This window comes from Theropithecus gelada, chromosome 2, assembly GCF_003255815.1.
Source record: "Theropithecus gelada isolate Dixy chromosome 2, Tgel_1.0, whole genome shotgun sequence".
Lineage (NCBI taxonomy): Eukaryota > Metazoa > Chordata > Mammalia > Primates > Cercopithecidae > Theropithecus > Theropithecus gelada.
In genome coordinates this window covers 90,440,015-90,453,593 of record NC_037669.1, presented here as the reverse complement: position 1 = coordinate 90,453,593, position 13,579 = coordinate 90,440,015, and the positions used below count along the sequence as shown (strand labels likewise).

At 43.1% G+C, this 13,579-nt stretch overlaps 1 protein-coding gene across 5 annotated transcripts in view; it reads right to left on the bottom strand.

The window, feature by feature from the left end:
- The window catches only part of IP6K1 (inositol hexakisphosphate kinase 1), a 74,383-nt gene that overhangs the window by 27,234 nt on the left and 33,570 nt on the right, over window positions 1–13,579 (bottom strand). For 2 of the 5 annotated variants that reach the window (XM_025376191.1, XM_025376193.1), the window contains exon 2: window positions 12–362. The exons of 2 other annotated variants lie outside the window; for them this stretch is intronic. In XM_025376191.1, coding sequence (XP_025231976.1) covers window positions 12–234 — 223 coding nt within the window. In that variant the 5' untranslated portion in view covers window positions 235–362. The remainder of the gene's footprint in view (window positions 1–11; window positions 363–13,579) is intronic. One more of the 5 variants, XM_025376192.1, reaches the window with a different exon arrangement.

Sequence of the window (13,579 nt, the reverse complement as noted above, 5' to 3'; positions counted from 1 at the left end):
CAGTGACTGACCTTTGTATTCAGGGGTGAACTCCTTCATTTCGGGAGGGAGGGACTCGTAGAAGCGCTGTTCCCGAGAGATGAGGGGCTTGCACACAGTGTGATCGTCGTAGCGCATCATGCTGCTGTGTCCGCCTACTTGGTGGATGAAGGGCTCCAGGAGGACTCCCCGGTCTCCAGCCCGACTTGCATTCTTGCCATACTGCCCCACTTCCATGGTTTGACAAACACACATTGCGTTGGGGGCCAGTTGCACACTGAGGGCAGAGGATGCAGCACATGGGCCACAAAAGGAAAGCTAGGTAGAAGGTCCTGGCCAGCTGAAAGCCAATGGTCAGATTCTATTCGGCTTATGATTCTGTCCTACAGAAAAGAAGAGAGGAAGAAGGAATCAAAACACTGAGCGAGTCACAATTCCCCTGGAGCTCCATGAGTGACAGCAGGGACTCTGTTTTGTTCTCTGCTATGTGTATCCCCAGCACGTACAATACTACGTGGCACATTAAAGGTAGTTGGTTAAATTTTTGCTGAATGATGCAACCTTGGCCTCTTCCATCTATCTTGTGCACAGAAGCCCACATTCTCTGCCTTTCCTAGATCTCACCTCCCTTCTGAGTTATCTAAAGGATTTTATTTTAGAGCTACAGCACATTACAACCATCAGGAAAGCAACTATCCCGGTTTATTTCACACCCAAAGATGAGATCAGAAAAAAAAACAGAAGGCAAAGGGAATTTGTTCTGTTCAGACTCCTTAGGATACCCAGTACTGGTAACGGTCTCTCCTTCACTCAGAGGAAGGGTTTCTGTCTGAGGAATTAGGTCACATGAGATTCCCAAATTCTCCACTGAAGGTGCCAAGGACCAGGCAGGAAGCCATTCCTTGCTGAGCTGTAGGACAGTGGTCCCCAACTTTTTTGGCAGCAGGAACCAGTTTCATGGAAGACAATTTTTCCATGGACCAGCTGTGGGGGCGATGGTTTCAGGATGATTAAGGCACATTACATTTATTGTACACTGTATTTCTATTATTATTACATTGTAATATATAATGAAATAATTATACAACTCACCATAATGTAGAATCCTTGGGAGCTCTAAGATTGTTTTCCTGCAACTGAACGGTCCCATCTTGAGGTGATGGAAGACAATGACAGATCATCAGGCATTAGATTCTCATAAGGAGCACTCAACCTAGATCCCTCACATGTGCAGTCCACAATAGGGTTCACGCTCCTATGAGAATCTAATGTCACTGCTGATCTGACAGGAGGCAGAACTCCGGCGGTAATGCAAGCAAGGGGAGCAGCTGTAAATACAGATGAAGCTTTGCTTGCTTGCTCACCCACCACTCACCTCCTACTGTGAGGCCCAGTTCCTAATAGGCCATGGACCAGTACCCAGGGACCCCTGCTATAGGATCATTAAGGTTTTGCTTTTCCCAAAGGAATTCAGGCTTCAGATTTCTTCTACTTTAAATCTATGATTGTCAATTTATGACCATTCCCTTTCTGTCTGACTCCATACCAAACCAGTGGGACAAGGAAGAAGCTCCCTGTACTCAAACTCTCTCTTTATAATGTCAATTTTCTCTCAAAAAATTTAAAGTAGTTGGCAAATTTCTTAACACTGAGTGTATTTTTAAATTAGGAATGTAGTCAGCAAGACTACATCAGAAAGATTAAGATAGAAAAAAAAAGTATTAGTAGAGCAGGAATATGGTCCCATATGTAAGAGACAAACCATCGGGTTTTGTTGTTGTTGTTGTTGTTGTTTTTTCTGGACCTTGTAATTATGGACAAAATGGGGTACAAAAATACCACTGCTGAGCTGTGATCGCACTACTGCACTCCAGCGTGCATGACAGAGCAAGACCCTTTCTCAAAAAAAGAAAGAAAAAACTACTGCAAAACTGCAAAATCTTAACCCAAAGCTGCCTAGGCAGCTAGCTATGTTTTATTTCACTGCTATCACCTAAATAAATTATTCTGTACTCCCAGTCCCCAGACTGCACTATTTTAATGCACATACACTTCTTTTGTTTTTTTGTGGTTTTTTTTGCCTAGTTATCCTTAATAAAGTCTAGGAATACTACCTGGGACAAGACAATACTGCCTTCAGGACAAGGCAACTCTGCCCCAGGTAGTATTCCTAGACTCCATTCTCTCCAAACCTGAGTATAGGGTATACATCTATGACTCCTAAGGTACCCTATGCCAGCTCTACCACATCACTATACCACTGTGCTGTCATCTATTAACTCACTGTCATCACCACCAAACCATTCTCTCTTATTTCCACAGCAAAGGTCCAAGGCAGTTTCCACCATGTAGTAAATACTTTAAAAAAAAAAAGAGTTGTTGGATTGTGGAGGGCAGGTCAGGGTCTCTGGAGGTGGTCATTGCAGCCGTACTGCATTGTTCAGTGCTGTAGACTGGCTCCTGTCCTGGCCCCAGTCAGGCTGAAGGAGACCTATCTCTGGCTGTGCTTCTCCCTGGGAATGCTTCTGACTACGGACACAAGGAAAGTGCTAAACTTTCTAGCCTGAGTCATTGGGTGGCTGGGAAAAGAGAGGGGTCACAGTGCCAGGTGCCCCAGAAGAGTGGTGCAGGAGGAGAGCCAAGGAAATAGGCCGGGTGCAGTGGTTCACACCTGTAATCCCAGCACTTTGGGAGACCGAGGCAGGTGGATCACCTGAGGTCAGGAGTTCAAGACCAGCCTGGCCAACATGGTGAAACTCTCTCTTCTAAAAATACACATACACAAAAAAAATTAGCTGAGCATGGTGCGTGCCTGTAATCTCAGCTACTTGGGAGGCTGAGGCACAAGAATCGCTTGAACCCAGAAGGCGGAGGTATCAGTGAGCCAAGATTGCGCCACTACACTCCAGCCTGGGCAACAGAGCAGGACTCCTTCTTAAAAAAGGAAAAAAAGGCCCGGCGCAGTGGCTCAAGCCTGTAATCCCAGCACTTGGGGAGACCAAGACGGGCGGATCACGAGGTCAGGAGATCGAGACCATCCTGGCTAACACGGTGAAACCCCGTCTCTACTAAAAAAACACAAGAAACTAGCTGGGAGAGGTGGCGGGCGCCTGTAGTCCCAGCTACTCGGGAGGCTGAGGCAGGAGAATGGCATGAACCCGGGAGGCGGAGCTTGCAGTGAGCTGCAATCTGGCCACTGCACTCCAGCCTGGGAGACAGAGCGAGACTCCGTCTCAAAAAAAAAAAAAAAAAACACACACACAAAAAAAACAAAAATTGAAATAGCCCTTCCCCTGACTCTGAGAGATCTGTGCCAACTTCTGCAGCTTCCACAGGACTGAGGGCAGAGTCCACTCTTCAGTCTATCTAGACATTTGGTATTTTGTTTCCATATGATGTCAACATAAAGTCATGGCATTGTTTCTGTGTTTGAAATAGTCTCCCTAAGAGTAAATATACCACGTATCTATAACTTTGTTTTGATGTTACTTTTTTAATAACCCTGGAATCTGAAATAGTGGAAGTACCCAGAATCTTCTCAAGCTCTGTGAAGCCTTGCTTTACAAGGTGTGGGTGGAGCCTCGTAAGTCACTTAACTTTTCCAAGTCTCCTCACACTCCTAACCCTGTGGGATTTGCAGATGCAGGTAAAGGGCTTGGGCTTGCCCCACCTAGTGTCCAGCCCTGGAAATAGCAACAGCTCTGACTATTTTTTTGAGACGGAGTCTCGCTCCGTCCCTAGGCTGGAGTGCAGTGGCGTGATCTCAGCTCCCAGCAACCTCTACCTCCCGGTTCAAGCGATTCTCCTGCCTCAGCCTCCTGAGTAGCTAGGATTACAGGTGCACGCCACCACGCCCAGCTAATTTTTGTATTTTTAGTAGAGACGGGGTTTCACCATGTTGGCCAGGATGGTATCGATCTCTTGACCTCATGATTCACCCGCCTCAGCCTCCCACAATGCTGGGATTACAGGCATAAACCACCACGCCCAACCCTGATTCTTTTTTATCAACCAGAGGTTACTTCTGAAGTCTGGTGTCCACAGAGGCTACTGTGAAAACTACTGTCGGAGAAGGCCATAGATGATGATTATGTTGGTTGCCTGCATAACGTCTTTCTCTGCTACTTCATTGCTAATAGAGCCCCCATCTTATTCAGGTAGCCAACTGCAAAGTGTCTGCTCCCTGAGAGGTTATGGGGTTCGACTGCTCTGCTATGGGTTTACGCACCTCTCAGCTACAATAGAGACTCTGTCCTTGGTTTGCTTTGTAATACTTTAGTTACACAGTTTAAGATAATTATTGTATAAAATGCAAAGAATGTTATTTATGAAAAGAACTTGCTGAGATTCTGATTTTTTTCTCACTAGTGAATTGTAACAAATGGAAACAAATTTTTACTGCAAAAATATTAGTTACAATAGTTAGGTTGACTTTCTGGTTATAATAACAAACTCCTTGAACATATCATTGAACTCCAAAATGAATTATGTCTCCATTGAAGTAAAAAGAAGTTTCTCATGTTAATGAGATGTAATTTTTTGTTGTTGTTTTGCTTTTTAGAGTTGGGGTCTGTCGCCCAGGCTGGAGTATAGCGGTATGATCATGGCTCACTGTAGCCTCTAACTCCTGGGATCAAGGGATCCTTTCACCTCAGCCTCTAAAGTAGCTGGGACTACAAGTATATTCACCAAGCCTGGCTAACTTAAAAAAATTTTTTTTGCCAGGTGCGGTGGCTCACGCCTGCAATCCCAGCACTTTGGGAGGCCGAGGCGGGCGGATCACGAGGTCAGGAGATCAAGACCATCCTGGCAAACACGGTGAAACCCCGTCTCTACTAAAAATACAAAAAATTAGCCAGGCGTGGTGGCGGGCGCCTGTAGTCCCAGCTACTCGGGAGGCTGAGGCAGGAGAATGGCGTGAACCCAGGAGGCGGAGCTTGCAGTGAGCCGAGATTGCACCACTGCACTCTAGCCTGGGTGACAGAGCGACACTCCGTCTCAAAAAATAAAAATAAAATAAAATAAAATAAAAAGTTTGTTTTTAAAGACAGGGTTGGCCGGGCACAGTGGCTCACACCTGTAATCCCAGCACTTTGGGAAGCCAAGGCAGACAGATCACGAGGTCAGGAGATCGAGACCATCTTGGCTAACACAGTGAAACCCCATTTCTACTAAAAATACAAAAAATTAGCCGGGCATGGTGGCAGGCGCCTGGAGTCCCAGCTACTTGGGAGGCTGAGGCAGGAGAATGGCATAAACCCAGAAGGCGGAACTTGCAGTGAGCCAAGATAGTGGCACCGCACTCCAGCCTGGGTGGCAGAGCAAGACACCGTCTCCCCCCCAAAAAAAGACAGGGTTTCGCTATGTCACCCAAGCTGGTCTCAAACTCCTGGCTTTAAGTGATCCTCCCACCTCAGCCCCTGGAGTCTCTGGGATTACATATATGAGCCACCACAGCTGGCTTAAATTTGTATATTAATGTTTTCCTTTTTCAAAGCAAGAGCTGTCGGTGACATGAAATGACTATCAAGTTTTATTATGGCTTGTAAATTAATAAATAGGATATTTAATTCTGTAAAAAACTTAAAATGGATAAACTGTGGTATATTCATACAACAGAATACTACAAAGAAATGAAAAAGAACTAACTACTGTCACATACGACACAGATGTATCTCACAGATATGATGTGGCAAGAGAAATCTAGACACTAAGGAAGCTATTTATATGAAAATGTAGTGTAATTCTATTCATACAAAATTCAAAATGATGACAGAGACAACAGCAGTTACTCGGAAAATATTGATTGAGAAGGAGCACAAAGGTGGAGGTGACATGGTGAATACTATAAAAATCCACTGAGCTGTGCACTCAAATTTGTGATTACTGTTAAGACTAATAGGAGCCTGTAATCCCAGCAGTTTGGGAGGCTGAGGTAGGTGGATCACCTGAGGTCAGGAGTTCGAGACCTGCCTGGCCAACATGGTGAAACCCCGTCTCTACTAAAAATACAAACTTAGCTGGGCATGGTGGTGCTCATCTGTAATCCCAGCTACCTGGGAGGCTGAGGCAGGGGAATCACTTGAACCCGGGAGGCAGAGGTTGCAGTGAGCCGAGATCGCGCCACCACACTCCAGCCTAGGTGACAGAGTGAGGCTCCATCTCAAAAAAAAAAAAAGAGTATTAAGAGAAGAAAAATCAGTAATGTTCCTCTATACCAGCAAAAAACAATTCAAAAATGAAAACTGTTTAAATATATAACATTCATAATAGCAACCAAAACTACAAATACCTATAAATCTTTAAAAATTATGCAACAAGCCGGGCGCCGGTGGCTCACGCCTGTAATCCTAGCACTTTGGGAGACTGAGGCAGGCGGATCATGAGGTCAGGAGATCGAGACCATCCTGGCAAACACGGTGAAACCCCGTCTCTACTAAAAATACAAAAAATTAGCCAGGCGTGGTGGCAGGTGCCTGTAGTCCCAGCTACTCGGGAGGCTGAGGCAGAAGAATGGCGTGAACCCAGGAGGTGGAGCTTGCAGTGAGCCGAGATCGTGCCACTACACTCCAGCCTAGGCGACAGAGCAAGACTCTGTCTCAAAAAAAAAAAAAAAAAAAAAAATTATGTGACAAATAATGAAACTACTGAAGGATCTAAAAGAAGACATATTCTTGATTCAAGCACCAAAGACAGAAAAAAAAAAATTTAATAATAAAAGACATTTATGTGAGGGAGGATTCAATATTGAAACACGTTGCAATTTCAATCAAAATCCCAAGATAATTTTCTAATGAATTTGACAAGCTGACACTATTGGGTGGAACAGTAAAAGCCAAGTGTAGCTAAATAGCAATGTCAAAGAGTAGTGAGAGACAACTTACCTTCTCAGACAGGAAGGCTTTTTATGAAATTATAGCAATTAAAACAGTGTGATATTTTGCAGAGAGATCAACAAAACAGAATAGAGATCTTAGACAAATTGACATGGGAGTGGAGGGTGTGACTGAGGTAGTATTAAAATCCCCATTTAATCAAAGGGGAAAAGATTATTTATGTCATAGATGGAGCAAAAATAACTGGATCTATATACGGATAAAACTACATCGCTACCTCCAACAGTACTCCAAAGTAAATTCCCAACATATTAAAGACCTAAATGTGCAAAATAAAACCTTAAACTAGGCCAGGCGTGGTGACTCAGGCCTGTAATCCCAGCAGGAGAGGCCGAGGCCGGCTGATCACCTGAGGTCAGGAGTTCAAGACCAGCAAACCCCATCTCTACTAAAAATAAAAAAATTAGCCAAGTGTTATGGCGTGCACCTGTAGTCCCAGCTACTCATGAGGCTGAGGCAGGAGAATCGCTTGAACCCGGAAGGCAGAGGTTGCAGTAAGCCGAGACCGTGTCACTGTACTCCAGCCTGAGTGACAGAGCAAGACGCTGTCTCAAAAAGAAAATAAACTTTAACTAGAAAAAGTTTTTAAATTCCTTTTGACCACAGACTAGGGAAAATTCCATAAACAAAACAGAAAACACACAAACCACAATAGAAAGTTGGAAATATGGAAATTAGGCCATATTAAAATTATATACATTAAAAATTTTTTAATTTTAATTCCTTCCTAGTTAAGCAGATTCCAAATATTACTTAAACTTTAACAGCTTTTATTGAACTATAATTTACATACCATAAAATTCACTAAGTATACAGTACAATGACTTTTAGTAAATTTTACAGGATTGTACAACCATCTCTCAAATCCAATTTTAAAACATTTCTGTTACCCCAAAAAGAACTCTCATGCCCATTTGCAATCCCTGTTCCCACTCTCAGCCAAACTAAATTTATTTTTTTCACATAGGAGAACCATAAGTGAAGATAAGAGTCAGATTAGGAGATAGTTTTGTTTGTTTGTTTGAAAACAGTCTTGCTCTGTCACCAGGTTGGAGTTCAGTGGTGTGATCTCGGCTTACTGCAGACTTGACCTCCCAGGTTCAAGCCATCCTCCTACCTCAGCACCCCCAAGTAGCTGAGACTATAGGCATGCATCACCACGTCCAGCTAATTTTTGTATTTTTTGTAGAGACGGGGGTTTCACCATGTTCCCCAGGCTGGTCTCAAACTCCTGAGCTCAAGTGATCTGCTCGCCTAGGCCTCCCAAAGTACTAGGATTACAAGCGTAAGCCACAGCACCCGGCCTGCAATTTTTACAGCTAGCAAAATAATAAACAGAGCACATGAAGAATTCCTACAAAGTAGAAAAAAAAAAAGGAAAAAAAGCAATTCACAAAAGAGTAGCCTCAGATGGTCAATGAACATGTGAAAAGACATCCTCCCTTCACAATTAATCAAGGAAATTCAAATTAAAACAAGAAACCATTTTACTTTTGTGTGTGTGTGTGAGACGGAGTTTCGCTCTTCTTGCCCAGGCTGGAGTGGCAATGGCGCGATCTCAGCTCACCTCAACCTCCACCTCCCGGGTTCAAGTGATTCTCCTACCGCAGAGATGGAGTTTCTCATGTTGGCCAGGCTGGTCTTTAACTCCCGACCTCAGGGGGATCTGCCCGCCTCAACCTCCCAAAGTGCTGGGATTACAGGCATGAGTCACTGTGCCTGGTCTTTTTTTTTTTTTTTTTGAGACAGAGTCTCATTCCGTCAACCAGGCTGGAGTATAGTAGTGCGATCTTGGCTCACTGCAACCTCCACCTCTTGGGTTCAGGCAATTCTCGTGCCTCAGCCTCCCAAGTAGCTGGGACTACAGGCGCACCCCACCATGCCCAGCTAATTTTATTTTTGTATTTTTAGTAGAGACGGGGTTTTGTCATGTTGGCCAGGCTGGTCTGAAACTTCTGACCTCAAGATGACCTGCCTGCCTCAGCCTCCCAAAGTGCTGCGATTACAGGCATGAGCCACCGTGCCTGGCCATTTTACTTTTTGCCATGAGACTGTCAAAAAATAAAAAGTCCATAAGCTCTGCATTCCTTCCCACTCCCATTTTCTTTCTGCCTTCACTTCCCACCCCTCTCCCCGTTGCTTATTATCCCACTCCAGCCATACTGGCCTTCATGATGTTCCTCAAACACATCAGGCATATATACACTCCCCAGGTTCTCTGCACTAGTCATTCCCTCTGCCTAAACATTCTTCCCCCAGATATCCACATGGCCAACTCCCTCACCTCCTTCAAAAAGTCTTTGATCAAAACATCTATTTCTCAATGAAAGGTCTACCCTACCCTCCCTAGTTTAAATTGCAACACCACCTGCACCCTCTACCCCCTTTAATTGGCTCTACTTATTCTTTTCTTCATTAAGGCATTTATCCCCTTCTGGCATATTACATGCTTTACTTACTGATGATGTTTACTGTTTATTATTTATTATGATGATGTCAGTTATATAAGTATCCTAAGTGCCCAGAGTAGTACCTGGCACATAGTAAATACACAATAAATCTGGCAGAATAAATATATGTATGTTTATGATATACATAACAGATGTATACAGTAGCATAAATATATAACATATGAAAAAATGTTTATGAAGGGACAAGTTCTTTTTGTTTTAAAATATTAGGGTTGTAAACCAAAAAAGTTTACATTTCTAATCTAGACCTAGCAAAAACCAGAACAAACGGGTCATGTGACTTTATGAAAAACAAAATATGTTGGCCACATGACAGAATTCCAAGTCAGCAAATAAAGAGAACATAAAATTCTGTGTTTTAACTTTAAAAAGGTTTGATATATGAAGGGAAAATAGGTTTAAATGTACCCAAATAACAATTGCCACAACAACAAGGACAAAATCAAAGCAAAATACAGAAGGAAAAAGACAACCTATGAAGAGGAAGACTAGACTGTTTTTATCAATGATACAAAAGAGATTAAAAAGGGGGAAAAATCAGGCAAACACATAAATAATCTCAACTATAAAAGATGAATCAGGCCAGCCATGGTAGTCATGTAATCTTAGCACTCTGGGTGGCCAAGGCTGGAGGATCACTTGAGCCCAGGAGTTTGAGACCAGCATGGGCAACATGGCAAAACTTCATTTTTACAAAAAAAAAAAAAAAAAAAAAAAAAACAAAAATTAGCCAGGCATGGTGGTGTACACCTATAGTCCCAGCTACTCAGGAGACTGAGATGGGAGGATGGCTTAAGCCCAGGAGGTGGAGGCTGCAATGAGCTGAAATCATGCCACAGCACTCCAGCCTGGGTGACAGATTCAGATCCTGTCTCAAAAAAGAAAAAAAAAAAAAAGATGAATCAGGCCGGGCATGGTGGCTCACACCTATAATCCTAACACTTTGGAAGGCCAAGGTAGAAGTACTGCTTGAGGCCAGGAGTTCAAGACCAGTCTGGACAACATAGCAAGATGCTGTCTCAATGACAATAATAATGATAGTAAGGAGAAGAACCAGACTAAAGAACTTGTTAAACCAAATTTAGGAGAAATCATATGACTATTTTTTTTTTTTTTGGTCTATTTTAATGCAACAACACAGCAAGCCTAGAAAGTGACAATGAATAAAAAACCTTGGCAGAGAAAGAGACTGCAATCAGATATGGTGGTGAACAAGGTCAGGACTATTTTAAGAGCTAGGAAGGCACTGTCTCCACAGCAACTGCAAGACAATACCTGGTAACCAGATTCTTTAGTTAGGCAGGCACAGACACACACTAAAAATGCAGATCAGCAGGTATAGACTCTAAGAAGTTCAGTTAGAATTCCAAATTATTTGGCCAACATATTTTTACAGCCTCAGATTAACCACTTGGGTGTGATATGCAATCTTTTTTTTTTTTTGAGACAGGGTCTCACACTGTTGTCCAGGCTAGAGTGCAGTGGTGCAACACGGTTCACTATAGCCTCGACCTCCTGGGCTCAAGTGATCCTTCCATATCATCAGCCTTCCAAGTAGCTGAAAACAAAGGTGTGTGCCACCAAGCCTGGCTTTTTTTTTTTTCTTTTTTGTAGAGACAGGGTTTCACCATGTTGCCCAGGCTAGTCTCAAACTCCTGAGCTCAAGAGATCCACCTGTCTCGGCCTCCCAAAGTGCTGGGATTACAAGCATGAGCCACCATGCCCAGCTACATTTGCAATGTTTTTATAGAATAAAGTGAAGCATCTTTTGTGCCTTCACATTTCACAGGTATATTTGCAGATTTCCTCCACATTTCATTAAAACTTAGTTTATAAATCCAGTATTTCTATTACCTCTTCTAAAATTAAATATATCCACTTAAGCACTATAAGTATCATGACAAAGTATCATACCCTTTTTAAAATTCATAAAATTTGCGTAATTAAAGTTAAACTTGGTAAGTCAAGAATGCTAATTAAATTCTGGCAACAGTATTTTTGGTTTTGGCAAATGTGTCTTTATTTTTTACTGTCTCACACAATTCAAAGGAAAAATAATAAAATTACTTGAACTGAAAAGAACACAATAAACTGGTAAGTCACTCTAACAGAAAAGAACAACACATAAAACTTGGGCTATACAGCTCTGGATTTTATGAAAACTAATTTCCAGGCCGGGCGTAGTGGCTCAAGCCTGTAATCCCAGCACTTTGGGAGGCCGAGACGGGCGGATCACGAGGTCAGAAGATCGAGACCATCCTGGTTAACACAGTGAAACCCCGTCTCTACTAAAAAGTACAAAAAAACTAGCCGGGCGAGGTGGCGGGCGCCTGTAGTCCCAGCTACTCGGGAGGCTGAGGCAGGAGAATGGCGTAAACCCGGGAGGCGGAGCTTGCAGTGAGCTGAGATCCGGCCACTGCACTCCAGCCCGGGCGGCAGAGCGAGACTCCGTCTCAAAAAAAAAAAAAAAAAAGAAAACTAATTTCCAATTAATTTCAGAAATAAAAAAGCATTGACATGGACTTTGACAGGAAAAGATACCAAAACACCTTCAAAAATCATGGACAAAAACACTACAGCAGAAAACTAACATGAAAACACGTTTGTTCTCTAAATCTTATAACCAAGGGAATCTAATGATTTCTTAAATTCAAGCCCATTCTTCCCTTTGTATATGAACTGTAGGCACTGATATAGATTAGGCATAGTTATGAGGGTGAGAGAGAACAATCCTCCTGTACTTCGAGGAGGAGGGGAAACATAGGGAGTATTCTTCATGTAAGTAGGGCTGTTAACCCTACTTGGAACCAGTCCTTCCAAGCTACTAGGGACTGGCACATCCCTCAGAAACCAGAAATGTGTATAGACATCTAGAGTAATCTGGGAGAAGAAAGAGAGGGAATCTATGTTGTCATTTGCCTCTAAAGAAGAGATGAAAGATTGTTTAGATCCCTGGGTCCTATCCCATGAGCTAGGAAACCATGGCATCCTGAGGCCACCTGGCTAAGAACAAACAGGGAACAAGGAAAAAAGGAAACTTAGCAAGGGACCTGAGATGTGCCAGCCCATCAACGAACAGCAAGAACAGAATTAATTTAGGTCAAGGAGAGAATCTAGAGTCCACTGAACCTCTTTCCTGTTTTTACTGGATTCCCAAAGATTAGAAATCTGTGCTTCCCTAAATACATTTTTAGTAAAGACCCTTTTGAAATCAGCTGTGTCAAATGTGCTAAGAAATGGGGGAAAGGAGGTATGTGAAGAATTTTCAGAACTGATGTCCAAAGTGATACAGGGGAAATCAAAATGAAATGCACAAAAACAAAGGAGAAGGGCTGGGCGCAGTGGCTCACGCCTGTAATCCCAGCACTCTGGGAGGCCAAGATGGGTGGATCACCTGAGGTCAGGGTTTCGAGACCAGCCTGGCCAACATGGAGAAACCCTGTCTCTACTAATAATACAAAAAATTAGCCAGGCATGGTGGCGGGTGCCTGTAATCCCACTACTGGGGAGGCTGAGGCAGGAGAATCGCTTGAACCCTGGAGGCAGAGGTTTAGGTGAGCCGAGATCACACCACTACACTCCAGCCTGGGCAACAAGAGCAAAACTCCATCTCAAAAAAAAGAAAAAAAGAAAGAAAGGATAAACAAAGGTGCTCATCCTTCTCACCTGACACATTCTCTGCTCATGATTATGCTTTAATAAGAAGCCACCGGATTACCTGTGCTGTGACTAAATAGTACATGCGAGCCATCCCTGAATCAGCTAAGTCTCACCTAGCACATTTACAACTGAACAAAAATATGGTCAAACCTAGAAAGCACACATGTAGAAGGATGGGAAAAATGGTTCCAAAAGGAACAAAAAACCACAGAGCACTTAAAATTAGATGGTCTAGACTGCTCACATATGAAATGACGAGCTTCCTGGACTTACTTCCTACCACCAATCCCACTGAAGACCAAAGCTCAAGAGAGAAGCTTCCATACAACTGAAAGAAAGATGCAAAAGCCTGGTCTCACAGCTCAGATTTCTGGCATGAATGGTAAACTCTGACTCCTTTTCTTCACCACTATCCTACTGTAGCTTAACTGAGTTAAGCACAGTGGGGACAAGTTGACAGGACTAAGGCACAGGTAAACAAGCTCTAAGGTTACTGCGAGACTGCTGTACACACCTCCCTACTGGGGAATTTTTCCTCACCATGTTATCTTTTGAAAAACCTTTGCTATCTCT